This window comes from Engraulis encrasicolus, chromosome 1 (assembly GCF_034702125.1).
Source record: "Engraulis encrasicolus isolate BLACKSEA-1 chromosome 1, IST_EnEncr_1.0, whole genome shotgun sequence".
Classification (NCBI taxonomy): domain Eukaryota; kingdom Metazoa; phylum Chordata; class Actinopteri; order Clupeiformes; family Engraulidae; genus Engraulis; species Engraulis encrasicolus.
In genome coordinates, this window is record NC_085857.1 from 41,744,392 (window position 1) to 41,761,202 (window position 16,811).

Sequence of the window (16,811 nt, forward strand, 5' to 3'; positions counted from 1 at the left end):
AATTAGATGTCCCCTGTTTGTCAAAGCAAAATCAGCTTCAGTGTTGCACGTTGGATGGTAGTCTGCCTCTGTTCCTGTTTGTTAAATGCCTGCACTGCCATGAGTTTCATAACGTCTTGGTTATCAAAGTAGCTCATGATAGATGTGACACTGCATTATATCACATCGGTGACATTTTATTTCATAAAGTTCTTATTATATTGTATAAATGTGTTAACGTATAGTATAGTTACAATGCACAACCCTAAGTACATAAGGACACAGCAAGTACACAAACTTTGCTAGACATGACAAGACAGATAGGCCTACTTCTGAGCACCATTTGTAACTTTCTCTCTCTCTCTCTGCTCCTGTCCTCTCCACTCTCTCTTCTTCACCGTCTCTCTCTCTCCCTCTCCACTCTATCTCTCTCTCCACTCCTATCCTCTCCTCTCTGCTCTCTCTCTCTCTCTCTTTGTTCCTCTTCTCTCTCCCTCTCTCCCTCTCTCTCTATCTCCACTCTCTCTCTCTCTCCACTCCTATTCTCTCCTCTCTGCTCTCTCTCTCTGCTCCTCTTCTCTCTCCCTCTCTCGCCACTCTCTATCTCTCTCCACTCTCTCTCTGCTCCTCTCTCTTCTCCTCTCTCTTTCTCTCTCTCTCTCCCTCCCTCTCTCCTCTCCACCTCTCTCTCTCTATCTCTCTCTCTCCCTCTCTCTCTCTGCTTCTCCAGTGCGATATGGAGGTTCACGCGGCGCCGTGCCCAGTCCGTGTGCCTGCTGCTGGCCTTCCTCTCCGTGCTGCTTCACCTCCTCCTGGTCTTCCTCACGCTCTCCACCTACCAGCCCCCATGCGAACCCCAGTCACACCTCCCCAGGAAGACCATTCGAGACCTCATACAGCCCCACACCAACCAGTCTGAAGACGTCCACAGGAGGAACCCAGACACAGGCGCCTCGGGCCCAGCCCAGTCAGTGGGAGGTAAGAACATGGCTGATCAGGCAGGTAAAGGGAACTGGTGTTTAGGTAGCCATTAAGAATCATGTATAGCCTTTTTTGTGCAGGGTGGGTGGGCCTGTAATTTTTTTGCTGAAAAACACTGAACTACATCATATAAACATTGCTATGTCATCACCAGGAGCAGTAAGTAACAGATTTAAGACTTGGTCATTATACTTTTGGACACAATAAGGTTATAACAGAGGCTCTGCACAAAGGGGATAAACATCAACACCCAGTGTCTCAGTGTGATGGAGTGACCACCAGTAAGGTTGCGCTAAGGGTGCGCTCTGACTGCCAGACCAAAGAGCCTGACTGTTTTTTTTAAATCATAATTGCATCATCATTGTCATAAATGTTCACCATTGCATTTTTCTGATTTCTGCGTTTAACCTCTTCATGCAGACCCTGTATTATAAGCCTGTTGTTGTCAAAATGTCTAAATCTGGCTCGTAAGATTCTCGGAAATGTCATGGCAATGTTGTTATGGTGTAGATGAGCTTTGTCAACATTGAGATTGATCGCCGGCGATCCCATCTGCATGAGAAAATCAGGCTGATGCTTGCGTAGTTTGATCCCAGCTTTGGTGTCTGCTAACTAATGCTTAACTGTGAATTGTGAATCTTTATTCTAAAGCCTTACCACCAGATAACCCACTTCTGCTGTTGAGGATGAGATGTTGTGAAGTAGCAGCTTGGAGCATTTGTGAAGAGAGCTTACACAGCTTACACTGAGTCTGTTCATGCTGTTCATGCATTGTGCACCTTATCTTCAGAGTTGTACAAGTAGAAGTAGAAGAACTCCTACAGATCGTAATTACGACACTAGTAGTAGCATGATAATACAGAGCTGTTGAAACCATGTAATATGGTGCTTACTACACGTAGTGCAATTACATCTGCAAAAGTACTTCTACTTTATACAATGCTGGGGTGCATTTCTCGAAAGCAAAGTTACTAGCAAGTTAGCAACTTGGATAGTTGGTTTCCAATGAGAATTTGCTTTGCAAACAACACAGTAGCTAATGTAGTCAGCAACTATGGTTTGGAGAAATGCACCCCTGCTTATCTTGAAGCGTTAAGTCATGGGTAAGCGGTGACAGCGTCAGACTTGTAGCCCAAAGGTTGCTGGTTCGACTCCTGACCCGGGCTGCATTTCTCGAAACCACAGTTGCTAACTACATTAGCTACTTTGTTGTTTGCAATGCAATTTTCCATTGGCAACTGCAAAAGTTGCAAACCGCTAACAACTACGCTTTTGAGAAATGCACCCCAGTGCTCTCCCCCATTCTCCTCCATGACTGAGGTACCAACCCTGAGCATGGCACCACCCCGCCGCACTGCTCCCTAGGGGCGCCATTGAGGGCTGCCCCCTTGCACGGGTGAGGCATAAATGCAATTTCGTTATGTGCAGTGTGCAGTGTTCACTACTTGTGTGCTGTGGAGTGCTGTGTCACAATGACAATGGCAGTTGGAGTTTCCCAATGGGTTTTCACTTTTCACTTTCACCAGACAACCCAGCCCCACTGCTGAAGCCGGATGCCACGGACACTACTAGCATGATATTAGAGTTGTTGAAACCATGTAATATTGTGCTTACTAGTGTTGTAAATACATCTGCAAGGGTACTTCTACTTACAAGTAAGACAACTCTGCTTATCTTGAAGCGTTACGTGACAAGCCAGCCCCACTGCTGAAGCCGGACGCCACAGTCAAGCAGCAGCAGCAGCAGCAGCAGCAGCAGCCTGTTGGCGGTGCACCTCTAAACCCCAGAGTGGGCTCCACGTCGGGCCCCATGCTGCCTGCAGAGGCAGAGGGGGGCCTGCTGCTGCAGCCCCAGCCCCAGCCCCAGCCCAACCTGACCATGCTGGAGGCCCTGTGGAGCCACCCGCTCTACAACCTCCCCAGCCCCGTCCTGGAGGAGGACGACTGGCTGCTGCGCTTCAAGCCCAAGGTGAAGGAGAACGAGCTGGACAGCCCTCAGTGGTGAGTAGGGTGGCCAGGACGGACCGTCCGTCTTTTCAGTGCATTGTCCGGCGTAAGGCACAGCATTAAGCCGGACAAAAAATGCATTAAAATGCATGAAATTGCATCTAAGAAACGCACATTTTCTTGGGGGAGGACGCCAAAACCCCCCGTCCTAAAATATGTCCTCCTTTTACCTGTCTCGGAGATGGTCACCCTTGTGGTGAGCCATAGGGTCATCACGCACACACACACTGGACACAGCGACTCTAAACCAACAAGTCTTAAATGGTCAAGCTACGTGCGTGTGTGTGCGTGTGTTTGCGCACGCGTGTTGTGTTATGTTGCATTGCATTGTACTGTGTTGTGTGTGTGTGTGTGCGTGCATGTGTGTGTGCATGTGTTGTGTTGTGTTAGGGTGAGTGCAGAGGGATTAGACCCGGTGCACATCAATGGCGATATGGGATATCACACACACACACACAGCACCGTAATCTTGCTTTGATGACAAGGTCTAAAAGTTGACACTGCCTGCCAAATGTACTCACTGTTATGTGACTGTGTATACGGTGTGTGTGTGTGTGTGTGTGTGTGTGTGTGTGAGAGAGAAAGAGAGAGAGAGAGAGAGAGAGAGTGCGAATGAGAGAGAGAGAGAGAATTTATTACAGAAAGAAAGAAGGAAAGAGGCAAAGAAAGACAGAAAGTAAGACAGAGAAAGAGACGTGAAGCCTAGGCCAGCAGCTGCCCTGCCAGCTGACTACAGTACAGGACCATCACCAGGGACAGATGAGCTTACACACACATGGACATGTTAACACATGCACGCTGTGTTGTGTTGTGTTGTGTTACAGAGAAAGAAAGGATTGACCGGAGCATCTTCAGATGTGGAAAGGAACTTGTTTTATTTTGCAAGCGCCAAGACTAACGTTTCAACGTTCTCACGTCTTCTTCAGAGTCAATGTTTTTCACGTCTTCTTCAGAGTCAATGAATTGTGTTGTGTTGCGTTGCATTGTACTGTGTTGTGTTGTGTGTGTGTGCGTGTGTGTGTGTGTGTGTATGTGCATGCCTGTATGTGTTGTGTTGTGTTGTGTGTGTGTGTGTGTGCGCGCGTGTGTGTTGTGTTGTGTTGTGTTGTGTTGTGTTGTGTTGTGTTGTGTTAGGGTGAGTGCGGAGGGATATGACCCGGTGCACATCAATGGCGATGTGGAGACCCACCCGGCGTGGCTGCGCTTCCACCTGGCCATCACCCGCTGGCAGCTGTACGACCGCGCCGACCCCAACCTGCTGCTGCTGGAGGACCAGCTGGCCTCAGACAAGATCGTCAGCGCAGGTAAGAACATTGCATTAGATTACATTAGATGACATTTGGCCAACAAAATGATCAGTGCAGTTAAGGACATGACATTATATTATACATACTTAGCAGACAAGATCGTCAGTGCAGGTAAGGACATTACATTAGATTACAGATTACATTTGGCCGACAAAATCATCAGTGCATCAAAGGACATTACATTAGATTACACTTAGCAGACAAGATCTCCAGTGCAGGTAAGGACATTATATTATATTATATTATACGTACATACTACAGTTAACAGACAAGATCGTCTGTGCGGGTAAGGACATTACATTAGATTATGGCCGTTTCTCAAAGTCTAGTGTGCATTCTTCCAAGTGTATCCAGTATCCAATCACTGGGCGTGACTAATTAGGCTGACACACTTCCGAGGCTCATACACTTCACATTGGGAAATGGTGTATGTATTACACATCAGTCTAAGGACATTACATTATATTACACCAGGACCCCATTTACAGTACATGTGCATGGATATTTGTGTAAAGTCATATTCTTTTTAAATGTTTGGCCGTCAGGGTTTTTGTCCTTTTTTTCAATTTTGCTTTTGAAAGGTTGTAAGTCTACGTGTAAGTTTACGTGTTTTTGTGTCTTCACAATCACAGTTTCTCCTTTAAAGAGAATGTGTCTTCTGTTCTGTTCTGTTATGCACCCACCTGTTTTGCCATTGTCAAGTCCAACCAAGTCGCTACTCTGGGTCATGTCGACCAATGTGCCATTTCCGTCAGCAGCACTGCTTGAGAGCACCACCATCATCATCACATACAGTTTCCATGGCGATGATCTCCCCATGATGCAGTGATGTGTTGCTTTTCATTTCAGTGCAGAAGACGGGGGGCACTCAGCTGAAACTGGTGATGTCATTCCCCAACTACGGCCAGGCACTCTTCAAACCCATGAAGTGAGTCAGCAAATGGATCGCATGGGACTCAAGTCTCCATGATATCCAACCTGTTACAGACACACGACATGCGCAGTTCAGTATGATGTTGCTGAATGCATCCCTTTTGTCTCTGTCTTGAAATATCTGCATGTATTTCGCTCTTCAAACCCATGAAGTGAGTCAGCAAATGGATCACATGGGAGTCAGTGTCCATGATATGATATCCAACCAAAGATTTTCTTAGTTCCCAATAGAACGTCTCTGATCCAACCTGGTACAGACAGAAACAAGACATGCACTGTTCTGTATGATGTTGTTGAATGTATCTCTTTTGTTTCTGTCTTGTGAGCAATTAGGGGTGTAAATCACACCCTTCATGGCGATTCGATTGGCCAATAATTTGATTATTTTCGATACTTAAGAATGCTCCACGATTTGATTAATTTCGATTCGATTCAAATCAATGGTTCATATTTTTTTCTAGGGCTGTAGTCAAGTCCACATTTGTAGAGTCCAAGAAGTCCAACACCAGAATTGTCAAGACCGAGACAAGTCTGAGTCCAAAGAGGTTTGAGTCCGAGACAAGACCAGGTCCAAAAAGATTAGAGTCCAAGTCAAGTCCGAGTCACATGTCGGTCAGTGTTAAACAATGAAAAGGATAAATATCAATAAATCGCGTGTTTAAAAGTAACCCATATGCCATGGATGTGAAGACAAACTTGTATGTTGTTGGATTTCAAGCTCCACTCTAGAATTTATGGTAGCCAATGTTCTAAACAAAATAAAGACAGACCCGGTCGAGTCCAAAAGCTTAATTTGGCAAGACCAGTGGTCGAATCCAAGACAAGTCTGAGTCCAATTGATAGCGAGTCCGAGACAAGTCCAAGTCCAAGTCCATAAAAAACGGGCCGAGTCCAGACTCGAGTGCTGCAGCCCTGATATTTTTTACCTTACAAGCTTGGCTTATGTGTGAAATGTTAAATAAATCAGCAAAAGCTATAGAATAAAAAGAATAAAATGCCTCACAGAATGAGTGTGATAATTACACAAATAGATTAATCAATTAATAATCATTAATCGATTCTCTTGTGGAGGAATCGATTAATTGAATCGTGGGCTGTATCGATGCATCAATTGAAATCGATTATTATTTACACTGCTATCAGCAATCCGCAAAACTTAGAGACCTCTCACAGTATTTATAATTTAAATCCAGTTTCAGGTAGCAAGAAGACATGTGCTGTGTGTTGTTAAAGAGAATTGCTTTTATTTTTGTTTTGGTTTTCAAGGAGCGGGTCTCCAACTCATGAGAACTCAGATAGCTCCTCCTCCCACATCCAGGGCCTGATTAAGGTGGTCTGGGGCGTCTAGGCTACAGGTTGCTGTGGGGCCCCCTGGAAAGAAAATTTCTTGACAGATTTACATAGACATCATCATAATTATGAGATAAGAATTAATGATAACTTGTCTACCAGCTGTACAGAACACAACTGATGATTTTTTTCTATATTGTATGTTCTCACAATTCAGCAGTTTGTCACTTGTGGCCAATCAGGTGGCAGGTGGGGGGCCCTAGGCTGCAACCATATCTAGCCTGTGCGTTAATCCGGCCCTGCCCACATCCACCATGATGTCGAACCTCTTACAGATAACAAGACATGGGCTACGTACACGTATGTCACTGAATATAATTTTAGTTTTTTTTGCCCTCTTTTTCAGACAGGAGCGTCATGAGGAAACGAATTACAACCTGTACTACTTCTCAGACTTTGAAAGACACAATGCTGAAATTGCTGCGTATCACCTGGACAGGTATCCTGATTCAACACATCAGCACATGTTGACAATAATCATTGAATGAATGAATGAATGAATGAATGAATGTTGCACATGAATGAATGTTGCACATGTTGACAATAATCATTGAATGAATGAATGAATGAATTAATGAATGAATGAATGCATTTGACAATCTCAGATTTACAGATCAAAAACAACACAATACAGCTTTACACAGCCCACACCACCCCCAAGGACGTACAGCACATAAGAGACAACTCAACATGGTTGAAATTAAGTCTGGACTTTGTACCATTTCATTATGAAGGTCAACATTTCTGTCCATCGAGTTTTCAGTTTCCGCAAAGTGATCCCTAACCGCTGAATGATTCATTCATTCATTCTTTTGACATTCTCAGATTTACAGATTAGAAAATTAAGCAAATTAGGTTTACACAGACCCACATCACACATGGAGGCATAGGAGACCAGTCAACAGTCACCAGCAGGCCCACCGACAGGGGGGGACAAAGGGGTAGGTGTCCCGTGCCCAGGGAGATAGAGGCCGCAGAATTGGGTCCCCATTACATTGTATGTATTGAGTAGGGGGCCCTGTCAGATGACTTTGTCCTGGGCCCAGCGAAAGCTGTCAGCGGCCCTGGACACCAGTCTAACACATTTCATTATGAAGCTCAAACTATGTCCATCAGAGATATTGCTTTTGTCCATCATCTAGATAGACTGGTAGATTAGATTGGTGCAACAGATCTTAGATTTAGATTTAAATTTAGATATTACATTTTATACACATGAATTCACTGAAATACCTTCTTCTTGGACATCTGTAACCCAACATTACAGTATGAATCTCAACAGATCTATATCCATCCGATAATGTTTTTTTTGTCTACGCCCTGGCCAGGGTGTTAGGTTTCCGCAGAGTGCCCCCCGTGGTGGGCAGGCTGGTGGATGTGATTAAAGAGATCAAAGACATCACCACAGACGGGAAACTGGCCAGGACCTTTTTCAACTCACCTGGTACGTATTTGATGAAAATAACAGTCTAGGCGGAATCAGTGCCGTCTTCAGACATACGTACTGTATGCTAGCTGCATTTTGTCATTTTCTGATTCAAATCATCTGAATGAGCCTGAAAATACACATAAATGACACATGTAGATCTGTTGGATGTTCTACTGCTCCACGTAGCACATGTGCATAGTTAGATTTAGACCTAGTAGTGTAGTGGAGGCAGTGCCATTAAAATGTCAAACCTCACCTCCAATGTCTCCCAGTACTTAAAAAACCATCCTCGTATGCCTTCTTCTCCTCCTCCTCTTCCTCCTCCTCCTCCTCCTCCTCCTCCTCATTCTCCTCCTCCTATGCCTCTTCCTCCTCCTCCTCTTCTCAGTGGGCAACTCCTGTTTCTATGGCCAGTGTTCGTACTACTGCTCCACAGAGCACGCTGTGTGCGGCCAGCCCCAGGCCCTGGAGGCCTCGCTGGCGGCCATGCTGCCCGACCTCTCCCTGGCCCCCCGCCGCGCCTGGAGGAGCCCATGGAGACGCTCCTACAGCCGCAGCAAACTCGCACAGTAGGGGGCGCCATCACACATACAGTGCATACACTATACAGTACACAACCGCAGCAAACTCGCACAGTAGGGAGCACAATCACACATACAGCACATACAGTACATATACAGGACACAACCGCAGCAAACTCGCACAGTAGGGGGCGCCGTCACACATACAGTACATACATACACACAGCCGCAGGGACACTGACACACATACTGTACAGTGCATACATATACACAACTGCAGCCAACTTGCACAGTAGAGGGCACAATCACACGCACAGTACATATAATGTACAGTACATATACACAGCCACAGCACAGAGCAGGGCACAGAGACAGACAGACAGACAGACAGACAGACAGACACACACACACACACACACACACACACACACACACACACACACACACACACACACACACACAGCCCTTGGAGGCGTTCCAAACTCGGCAAATAGGAGCACAGATGCACATATATATAGGATATACCGTACATATACACAAGCACACAGACACAGGGCCGGATTAAGATGGCCTGGGGCCCCTAGGCTACAGGTTGCTGTGGGGGCCCCCAGAAGGCAAATTTTGCAACAAATTTACACACACAGTGTCATAATTATGAGCTAGGCTGCAGCCATATCTAGCCTGTGCATTAATCCGGCCCTGCACACACACACACACACACACACACACACACACACACACACACACACACACACACACACACACACACACACACACACACACACAATGGTAAGGACAGGGCTTCTGACAGCTTTTTCTGGGCCCAGGACAAAGTCATTTGAAAAGGCCCCCCATTGAATATATTGAATACCCACCCTAAACCCCCACCCCCCCCCCCACCCACACACACACCACGCCCACCCTCAGTTTCCCTGTAGGGAAGTAGACACGTGTAAATACATTCAATAAATACATGCATTTAATATACTATGTTATGGGTAGGTGGGTCACAAAAATGGGGTCAGAGGTCAAGACTCAAGGGTCAAGGAAGGGTCAAGCAGCAATTTCACACGGAAGGGGTTTTAAGGGTCAAGGTGTTTTGATTTGTCATTGGTGCATGGATATGTGAAGTCTGAGGTCCTTCTGTGTCCTACGGTAGATGGGAGACGGAGAAGAATTACTGTGATACGGTGAAAAAGACACCCCCATACGATCAAGGCACACGGCTGGTCGACGTCATTGATATGGCCGTCCTGGATTTTCTAATGAGTGAGTACACCTGATAAAATATGCATTGGACATCTAGCATCCACAACAGATCCAGAGTGTGGCATTAGTAGTAGTTCAAGAGAAGAAAGGACATGTAACAGAATTATTTTTTAAGGCATGATGCTGTCTGCTTCTCAAAACGTGGACTGTGTAGGATGGTGGCCAGAGTAGGTATTGCAACTATGCTGCTCATTGTAATTGTGCTGCCTATTGCCAAATTTGATCTTTTCATGAATATTTACTAAATAATAAAGCATATTTACTGGTATGATCAAAGTACAGTAAGCTTTGTGACTAAAATGGTCTATTTCTGGAAATTGGAGATCCACCTTTTCATGTATGAAAAGTGCAATTTTCCCAGTCATAATGAATACTTGTAATGTGATGGTGGTGGTAAGTATTCATGAAAAAGGCAACATGAGCAGCGAATGGGTAGCTTGAATTCTGGAAATAAACTTAAACAAATATTACACAGTGCACCTTTAAATGGAATAGCTCCCATACATTTCAGATTTTCATTAAGTGTTTTTTCTGGTGGTGGCAGGTAACATGGACAGACATCATTATGAGACATTTGAGAAGTTTGGCAACGACACCTTTCTCATACACTTGGACAATGGCAGAGCGTAAGTGTTACTGGCACAACTCGTGACTGACATACAGTGTATCCTGCATGTACTGCTTGTGTAACTGAGGTCACCTGCGCTACTTCGCCACTCAGATCTCAGACTCACGACCTACTGGTTAGCGCTCCAGTTGGTGCATGGGTGGTACAGCACGATACTGTTGTGAGCTAGAGGTCCAGACTGGTAGCTCAGCTCTACCAATACTTTGTTAGACTCAGAGGCGCATCTCATGTCACCAGCCTATAGGTAAGTAGCCGCTGGGGCCCCCAAGCCACTATGTTGAACAACAGCTCACACTCTATGTGCCACTTAGCTAAGGCACATGTGATACTGTGGAAACTTTATAATTTGGTGTGTGTGTGGGGTGTGTGTGTGAGAGAGAGAGAGAGAGAGAGAGAGAGAGAGAGAGAGAGAGAGAGAGAGAGAGAGAGAGAGAGAGAGAGAGAGAGAGAGAGAGCTACATTGGCTAAATGTATTTAAGAGTAAGCTATATGGTTAATATAGTATGTGTAATGTGGGCGCTGTGGCGCAGGACGCTAAGCCCCCCACATTTGGGCTTGCATGCCCACCCACGGGGACTCCGGTTCGAGTCCGGCCGGGGTCATTTCCTGATCCTCCCCTGTCTCTCTGTCCCATTGACACCTTAATTTCCCTATTCTACTCTACTCTACCATACCAGTCACATCCTCTTTATGTTACACAGGTTTGGACGTTTCTCTAAAGATGAGCCTTCCATACTAGCACCACTGGAGCAGTGTTGCAGGTAAGCCACAGGGGGGATATTCCTGAAAACAGTGGAACAATACATGTGTAAAGTGGCACTCCAGTAAAGTTTCAGACCAGAAAAAACATCTTATTACAGAAAATACTGCACTGCAATGCTGCTTGCCATATTTAGGACACAAAAAGTCCATAGCCTAACTGGAGAAAAAAACTGCAGTTTTCCTGTTATATGCCTACACTGAAGTTATTCAAGTTCAGCCTCTTAGGCCCAGCCGTGGCCTAACAGTAATGCACTGTGTTACTATGCCGGCGACCCAGGTTCAATTATGGCGGGGGTCATTTGCCGAACTATAAAAATCCCCCCAAAGTAATCTAAAAAAAAGTTCAGCCTTTTAGCCTACTCAACCCATCGATTTTCATAACAATTTTAATATTCTAGAGTTTAACATGAAATGTTGATGTCTTCATGTCTGTTTGCTGCTATATGTTGGCTGTGCTATCTATCTATCTATCTATCTATCTATCTATCTATCTATCTATCTATCTATCTATCTATCTATCTATCTATCTTGTAAAATTTGAAGTGGCCCCTCGAATGACGTTGCCCACCCCCTGGCTCACTCTGTCACTCTCTCACTCAGAATCCGCCTAAAGTGCAGGGGGAAGTCCTGGTTTGTACAGCCCTTGGAGGACTTTTGAAGTGGCCCCTTGAGTGAAAAACGTTCCCCACCCCTGGCTCACTCTGTCGTTCTCTCTCTTCAGGATTCGCCGCTCCACTCTGAAGAAGCTGCAGCTGCTGTGCTCTCCTCAGCTCCGCCTGAGTGACGTGATGCGCGCCTCGCTGTCGCAGGACCCGCTGGCCGCCGTGGCCCCTCTGCTGTCCGAGCCGCACCTCGCTGCCCTGGATCGCCGCCTGGCCAAAGTGCTGGAGGTCGTCGCCCGTTGCCAAGAGCAGCATAGCGACACAGTATTCGACGACATACCTGACTACCCTGGTTAAACAGCAGAAAGACATGGGAGGATTTGAGTTCAGGATATTTTCAGAGAATTAAACTTTTATTTATTATACAGAACAGAGAGCAGTTTGTGTGTCTTCAATGCTTTCCCCAAACACCAATGACCAATAAAGCAAGTTTTGAAAGTCTAAATAATGGGCCAAGGTACAGTCAAATGCAAAGTATTGATTTTAATGATGTTATGTGAAATGAAGAAAACGTCATAGTGCTCATGAATTATTACAACAACTCAGTGATAGTTCAGTGAACTGTTTTTAGTAGTTTCATTCCCAGGACTGTAGGTGGCAGTAACACGCTGACACTCTACGTGAAGATACACAAAGAAGACAGAACGCGGGTAATCTGTAAAATGGACGAGCGTGCAGAAAAAAGTGGTAAGATGTTTATTTATGTCCGTTTTATGTCATGGTTGTCCTTCACTTGCAACTTGTTTTTCTTTAGAAGTAGCTCCTTCAACTTTGAAATAAGTTATGGATTTTACTTCGTAAAACTTGAACGTGCTGCCAGCCAGAGCAGCTTCTTCACAGGTCGAGTCAAAACAAAACATTGAATGGGTGTTGTCGTCTACGGAAGGAATACTGTATCATGATTTACAACACATCGTATGTATCGCTCATAAATAATCCGCAGAGTGCAAGCAGTTTAGATTGGTTTAGTTTCTGATTCAGAGTCGGGTGCGCGCCATGGACGCACAGGTCTAGCTATTACAAAGTTAGCTGCTATCTCTGCTAAAAACAACGCCACAGAAGCAGCTGATGTCCTGGCTGTAATAAACGATGACTTACCTGAGTTCATAACGCTGGTGGAGTCGGTCTTCACAGTGAAAGTAAAATAAAAGTAAAACACGACAAGATAAGAATGTTAAAAACATGAATAGGTGAGAGTGGACACATCCTGGGATAACTATTCCACTATCTGGGTGTTCACAGTAGAGAAACATGGATAGCAGAACATTCCACCGAACTAAAATCTTTCACCACCAAGATGCATGAATGACAAGACCTCATACTGTCCGTGAAATCAAAATGTTACAGTGGAAAGGGATTTTAAATTCGAAAATGGCACATGGTGAGGCTACCTTGTGTTTGTTAATCTAAACTAGTAGTAGCTTCCTGACATTATACAGGATGTCCCCCAAAATATAATGTATTCATACACATTAAATAATTGTAAACTAGGTGTTTGTTAAAAATCATAGTGTTTAAAGTGTTCATAGACTTTGTGGACATCAATTTATTGTTTTGCCATCACCTACTCACAAGCATACATCCATTCTGGTCCAGGAAATGCTGACCATGTGAATCACAAAATGATCTTGGTATTTTTGTGCACTCATTGTCAATGGCCCTATTTACTTTCAATGACTGTTGCAGCTCTCATAGCATAGACTTCAGACATCAGTTTGAGAATAGTTTGTAACAAAGTACCTCGGGTGTTTATTAGTGGTGTGCACTGCTACGCAGTGTTGTTGCTCCACCCACAATTTCGTTGACTTCATTGACAATGACGATAAACTCCTTGAATCTTGAATCTTGACACTGCCCTCACGATTCGATTCGATTACGATTCGGGAGGTAGCGATTCGATTCAATTCTACAATGCATTGCAATGCATACATTTCTACTGAAAGCAAAGCAAATGTTTCATCAGTCATGATGAGGCAATACAAGTACAGTAGTCAGATACAGAGCAAGATTTTATTGGCTGTTTTCTGTATCAGTCTTGCAGTTTTCAATGCTTTGAATTGCTTTTATTTAATTTAACATTCATTTGCTCCCGAAATATCCACGGAAGTAATTGAAACGATTATGGAACTTGCCGCATTGAATTTAATTGTCCATGCCCCGCATTGCATTGCATTGCCGAATCGATTATTGTTGACACCACTAGTGTTTATTGAAATTCATGTTACCTTTTTTCTTTTTTTGTAAGAATCGGAGTCCCTGAAGCTGTACGAGGCGCAGTTCTTCGGCTTCACGCCCCAGACATGCATGCTGCGCATCTACTCGGCCTTCCATGACGGCCTGTTTGAGCTCATGTCGCTGGTGGAGTCGGTCTTCAAGCGGCAGCTGACGCCCGCCGGACAGGAGCCCTCGCCGGAGTTCAACGCCAGGACGGCTAAGTCCAGCGACAAGTTCCTCAAGTTCCTCCACGGCCGCTTCGAGCTGCTCTACAAGCGCATGGAGAGCCTTCTGCTGGACAAGGTAGTAAGAGGAAGAGACATTTATAGTCACACACACACAACCAGGGCTATACATTGTTGTTTTTTTCATAGATTTTAATTGCACTAGCCAAGCATACACTCACCATCAGTCAAAGTGGCTAGTAATCTTTCTTCTCGACAGTAGGTAGAAGGAACTCTCTGTTATGAGAGCAGGGTGTTGCTGACTTTATTTTGCTTTCTTTACTCTGTATTGTCCAGCAGCCGCAACTTTGAGTTGCATGTGATCAGTTTTTGTTGAGTACATGGTGTGGTTTGCTTGTTGTAACTGCTTTGCATTTTACCTTTAAAGACTGAAAATCCAAGGACTGTAACCAACACCCTGGCCTATAACATCTGTAAGACGCTTTGGATAAAAGTGTCAACTAAGTGTAATGTAATGTAAAATGTCCAATAAAACACTTCATCCATCCATCCATCCAAGGTCCTGTCGGTGCCGCCCAACGTCCTGCTGCCGGAGAGCGAGTGCCAGGGTAAGTACCCGCGGGCGCCGGCCGATCTGCAGCGCCTGGAGGCCTCCCTGGCCCAGCTGAGCCTGGCGTACCAGGCTGAGGTCGCCGCTCGACAGGAGATGGAGGCCGAACTGGAGCACCAGCGACAGGTACCTGGGAAGAAGAATAATTACAACAATAATAATAATAGCAATTAATAATAACAGTAGTACTACTACTACTACTAATATTAATTATAAATGAAGTGTTTCATTGCGAATTGATGCAACAGCGACAGGTACCTGGGAAGAATAATAATTACAACAATAATAATAATAATAATGGTAGTAGCAGTAGTAATATCTGAGTAATAATACAATACACAATAGTAGTAATAATGATAACAATAACATATGAGAATAAAGGTAATAACAATAATAATATCAATAACGACAACGTCGATGGTGATGGATAATGATAATAATAGTAACAAATGAAAACAGCAAATATTTTTTTTTAAATTGAAATACATGTTTTTCGTTACTTATATGCTTTTCAATGCTTATGGGTTCTCAAATGTAGTCTAAGGTGCCAAAGGGGGTCTTGGCAGAAAAAGTTTATGAACCACTGATATAAACAATGCCCCCTCTCCAGGCAGTCGGCATTGTGGAGAGGGTGTGAGTCGTAGATAGTTTCCTGGGGAACATGTCCAGGATGATGATCTAACCAGTTCCCTCTCCCCAGGTGAAGGAGCGTCTGGCGGGCCTCCTGAGTTGGGTGGAGGAGGTGAAGGAGAGGAGCACGCAGGAGGGAAGCACCCCTCGTCACCATGACGACCTGGGCCTGGACCTGGAGATGGTGCGGCACATGAGAGACGTCAACAGCAAGATGCTGAAGAAAGGCAGAGAGCTGGGTGTACTGCAGTAGTGCCGTGTGTGTGTGTGTGTGTGTGTGTGTGTGTGTGTGTGTGTGTGTGTGTGTGTGTGTGTGTGTGTGTGTGTGTGTGTGTATGTAAGAGAGAGAGAGAGAGAGAGAAAGGCAGAGAGCTGGGTGTATTGCAGTAGTAGTAGTAGTTGTGTGCGTGCGTGCGCGTGCGTTGGGAACCTCAACCTGCTTGTGTGACATGACTGAGTCAACAGTCATCAGTTGTGTATGTATTTGTGTGCCATTTAGAAACAACCTTCCTACTTTGTGAGTTGAATTGGACGTGTGTGTGTGTGTGTGTGTGTGTGTGTGTGTGTGTGTGTGTGTGTGTGTGTGTGTGTGTGTGTGTGTGTGTGTGTGTGTGTGTGTGTGTGTGTGTGTGTGTGTGTGTGTGTTATTTGTATATACTCTTGATGATCCCGTAATAAAACTGTGCAAAGCTAGTCCAAGTGGTCAGTTTTATTTAAACCATACTTCTGGCCAATACTCTATTGGACTGTGTTTTTAAATGAGAATTGTTTCTAAAGAGAAATTTTAGCATTAGTACATGTGCACAGAATTTCACAAAATACAGTAGTATGGTCTGTGTTCAATTTCCAAATATGTTAAAAAATAATAACAAAATGCAAGTATGACATTGCGCATTATTGCACCCAAGTGTTGGGGTATGAAATCATCAATAAAGAACAGAAGGCCACACCCAAATTGATTTTTCTGTATTGATAAAGTACATATTGATTTATTATTATTATTATTATTATTATTATTATTATTATTATGTTTAACAAAATGCAAAACTGCATTTTGCAAGTTTACCTTCACACTGCCACTAACAAATGATCATTGTTTGCAACATTTTGACCATGACATACCACCAGGTGGTGCTAGACGCCTTTGTAGAGACAACTGGGTGCAGAGTAGAAAAAGTGACCAAACATTTGTCATCAGTTTCCCTTTGCTCGTGTTGGTTTGTGAATCTGTTTGGCATTTATTTAGCAACTCTATGAACAAATATTACAGAATGGTTTGCCTTTTTTTCCCTTGTAAGTTTGAATATACATTGCTAATGAAAAAAGTACTGACTGAAGTGGTGGT

The 16,811-nt window shown here is 44.4% G+C and overlaps 2 protein-coding genes across 2 annotated transcripts in view; both read left to right on the forward strand.

Annotated features, from left to right (window-relative positions):
• Positions 1-12,201, forward strand: part of fam20cl (family with sequence similarity 20 member C, like) — a 12,687-nt gene extending 486 nt beyond the window's left edge. Inside the window, exons 2-12 of the mRNA XM_063209193.1 lie at positions 710-957; positions 2,642-2,960; positions 4,101-4,270; positions 5,123-5,201; positions 6,903-6,995; positions 7,885-8,000; positions 8,374-8,554; positions 9,666-9,775; positions 10,320-10,401; positions 11,105-11,164; positions 11,887-12,201. Of these exons, the coding sequence (XP_063065263.1) occupies positions 710-957; positions 2,642-2,960; positions 4,101-4,270; positions 5,123-5,201; positions 6,903-6,995; positions 7,885-8,000; positions 8,374-8,554; positions 9,666-9,775; positions 10,320-10,401; positions 11,105-11,164; positions 11,887-12,124 (1,696 nt within the window). The 3' untranslated portion in view covers positions 12,125-12,201. The remainder of the gene's footprint in view (positions 1-709; positions 958-2,641; positions 2,961-4,100; positions 4,271-5,122; positions 5,202-6,902; positions 6,996-7,884; positions 8,001-8,373; positions 8,555-9,665; positions 9,776-10,319; positions 10,402-11,104; positions 11,165-11,886) is intronic.
• Positions 12,202-12,426: 225 nt separating this feature from the next.
• mis12 (MIS12 kinetochore complex component) lies at positions 12,427-16,392 on the forward strand. Its single transcript, XM_063223345.1, has 4 exons — positions 12,427-12,514; positions 14,073-14,344; positions 14,786-14,962; positions 15,537-16,392. Exons 1-4 carry the CDS (start codon positions 12,490-12,492, stop codon positions 15,717-15,719), a joined length of 657 nt encoding a protein of 218 aa, XP_063079415.1. The 5' UTR covers positions 12,427-12,489; the 3' UTR covers positions 15,720-16,392.
• The last annotated feature ends 419 nt before the right edge of the window (positions 16,393-16,811 follow it).

Bases quoted from the DNA above. Each gene is read 5' to 3' on its own strand.
- mis12 (XM_063223345.1), top strand. From the start codon at position 12,490: ATGGACGAGCGTGCAGAAAAAAGTG. The intron at 12,515-14,072 runs GTAAGATGTTTA...TTTTTTTGTAAG, and splicing joins CGAGCGTGCAGAAAAAAGTG to AATCGGAGTCCCTGAAGCTG. The intron at 14,963-15,536 runs GTACCTGGGAAG...CCCTCTCCCCAG, and splicing joins AACTGGAGCACCAGCGACAG to GTGAAGGAGCGTCTGGCGGG.